This window comes from Nicotiana tomentosiformis, chromosome 7, assembly GCF_000390325.3.
Source record: "Nicotiana tomentosiformis chromosome 7, ASM39032v3, whole genome shotgun sequence".
NCBI classification, from domain to species: Eukaryota; Viridiplantae; Streptophyta; class Magnoliopsida; order Solanales; family Solanaceae; genus Nicotiana; species Nicotiana tomentosiformis.
This window is the reverse complement of record NC_090818.1, coordinates 61,734,183-61,736,920: the sequence shown is the minus strand read 5'-3', so window position 1 is coordinate 61,736,920 and position 2,738 is coordinate 61,734,183. Positions and strand designations below refer to the sequence as shown.

At 31.6% G+C, this 2,738-nt stretch overlaps 1 protein-coding gene across 1 annotated transcript; it reads right to left on the bottom strand.

Moving 5' to 3' along the window:
* Window positions 1-618: 618 nt before the first annotated feature.
* On the bottom strand, window positions 619-1,694 carry LOC138896507 (transcription repressor OFP15-like). The gene has a single exon (XM_070181614.1). The coding sequence runs from the start codon at window positions 1,534-1,536 to the stop codon at window positions 727-729; it is 810 nt and encodes a 269-aa protein (XP_070037715.1). The 5' UTR covers window positions 1,537-1,694; the 3' UTR covers window positions 619-726.
* Between the last annotated feature and the right edge of the window lie 1,044 nt (window positions 1,695-2,738).

Below are 2,738 nucleotides of genomic sequence, written 5' to 3'. Positions count from 1 at the left end.
TATTTGGAGCACAAATTATATGTTTTGTGCTACGAAGATTTTACCGGAGAAAAAACTGGAAAAAACCCGAATAACCCGAAAATCCAAGAAAAATCGAGATTGAAAAACCCGAGTTTATTGGTTTGGTTTGGTCTTTAGTTTTAATAACCCGACACAATTGGTTTGGTTTGATAATTGTAAAATCCGAACCAACCCGACCTATGTACACCCCTAAATAGCAGGATGTCGTAGCAGCGATCTCCATTTATTACTGTGCAAATTTACTTACTTCCACGTCCCACAAATGAAGATTAATTTATTACTCACTATAAATTTATAATTTGAAAACAATGTCGCATTCAGAATTTTTGTAACTAAGGAAAAGTGAGACGTTCCATATTTTGGGTTTCTGGTACAATATTTCCCAGTAACATTTGTTGCTTATAAGAGTAGATAAAACTTTGTTTATTTGAATCCTCAACTTCATATAATAAATCAAATAAAGTGGGACAAAAGACTGATGCAACAGTATGTGATATCAATGTGTTATAGTAAAAAAGTTCCAAGGTGATATGAATATGACGAAATTTAATGCACTCGCTAACTAGAAATAACAAATGCACTATTACTCAAAAGAGAAAAAGAAAAACAGAGTCAACAATAACTTTATAGAAGTTAAAAAGAACTACTCCACTAGTATACATATATTTCCAAATTTTGTTTCCTCTCTCACTTTCATTGTTCCAATCAAATATGAGAGGATGAAGCAGTGGTATCAACATTTTGCTGAATAATCTCAGCTTCTTCTAATAACAAGGACAAACAAGCACTAGTACTAGTAGTAGATGAAGTAGAAGAACAAAATGACAAGGGAGATGTGAAAGAATGGCTAGTAATTGTTGAAGATAAACAGTGTTCCTCAACAACAGTGGCCATTATTGCACAAGAAGAAGAAGAAGAAGAAGAAGCATTATTAACCAATAAGTCAACAAAAGCACCAACAATATAACCATGGTTAGTTTTGCAATTAAGCTTCAAGTAACAAGTCAAAAGCTGTTCAAGATTCTCCCAATCTTGAATCCCATGAGCTTCCACCATTTCTTCCATTGATTTTCTAAAATCCACAAAAGGGTCCTTTGAATCCAATGCCATTACTACACTCTCCTTGAAGTACAAATTACCTTCATCTTCATTAATATTCTTGTTGGCTTCTTCAAGAATAATGGAACTTGTCTTTTCTGGCTCAAAAAATAGTCTCTCTTTCTCTAATCTCAGCCCTCTAATAATTGTCTCTATGTAATCTTGATGACCAATAGAGAGGTCTGAAGCATCAATAGTAGTATTAGAAAAGCTTCTTTCAGATTCACTGAAGAACTCATGATCAACCTGATAAGTAGAGTTTAGGGTCTTGAAAATGTTTTCTTCTGCTTCTGCTTCTGCCTCTGCTCTAAAAGAGACGGTTTTAGGTTTCCCACAAGCTGGCAGTGGCCATGCCCAATATGGAGAATAAGATGAACTACTTTCTGTTGAGGTTTTGAAGAGAGAAGAGAGCTTCATTTTTTCTTTCTTTTCTTCTATGAGAGAGGAGAACTAACTCTTCAAATTTGAATACTTGGTTTTGATGGGTAAAAATTTATGACACCTTTTTCTTTTCCTTTTTTGTTTTTGGGTTTTGGTTTTTTCTTTTTCTATCTATGTTGGTTGTGAATCCGAATATGAAAGTGAGTTCTTTATTATGCGACGATATTTGATTGGATATAATTTTTAATAAATAGGATAAAAGTATTTCAATTTTAGGACATATAAGATAATTGTGTCATATAAATTTGGTAAAAAAATACTACTACTACTTTGTTATTGTGGAAGGCAATTAATGCTAGGCAGAGTTTGTTGTTCAAAACATATGATTCTAAAGTAGTGGTAATTAAAAGAAGTTGACTGGTGGGGTATCCTATATTTATATATTACATATACACGTTATATTTTATAAGTAACTGAATTAAATACACGTTCAGTAGGATCAGAAGGTCCCATCTTGTAACGTATTAAAAAAATTTAATATAGTGGTACTGCTATTAAATGGAGTATCAGATTCAGAGTTTTAATTGCAGTTTAAATAAAAGGAATTCAAATATGTTGGCTACCTGAGTATTTTATAAAAGTTTGCATTTTCTCGTGGGCCTTGCATATCTTTACATAAATAATTGGGCGGATTCATTGCCTAACTAATATACATATACTATATACTATTATATATGATTATATATATAAATTATATTTATATTATATATTTATCGATTATTTTTAATTTAAACCGTTGGACGGTTGATTATTTTCATTAATTATTTTTGTTTCGTTTTGTAGTTATTCTAACAGTCCGTCCAGATTTTAGTATATGCTTACAAACTCTATGCTGCTACACTTGACAGCTTATTCAGTTATTCTTACTTCAATTCATGAAATTCCAACCTTTTTCTTTCCTATTCTTTGTTTTCCCCCTTTCTCTGCGGCAATTATATAACTTTACAATAGTCAATGCTTAAAAGTCTTCAGAAAGGAGGTCTCAGATAGTCAAACTTTTCTAGTAAATTTGAGCGAAAGTGATATTATCCCAATAGTTCTCATTTTATGATAGCGTAAAACCATGCAAGGTTTCTGTTTGTATTTTACTCTGATATGATGTTTTATATCCAAACCAAATTATAGCTCTTCCCAAGATTATCCTTTTAACAGTTTCTTGAAAATAATAATAACCATAT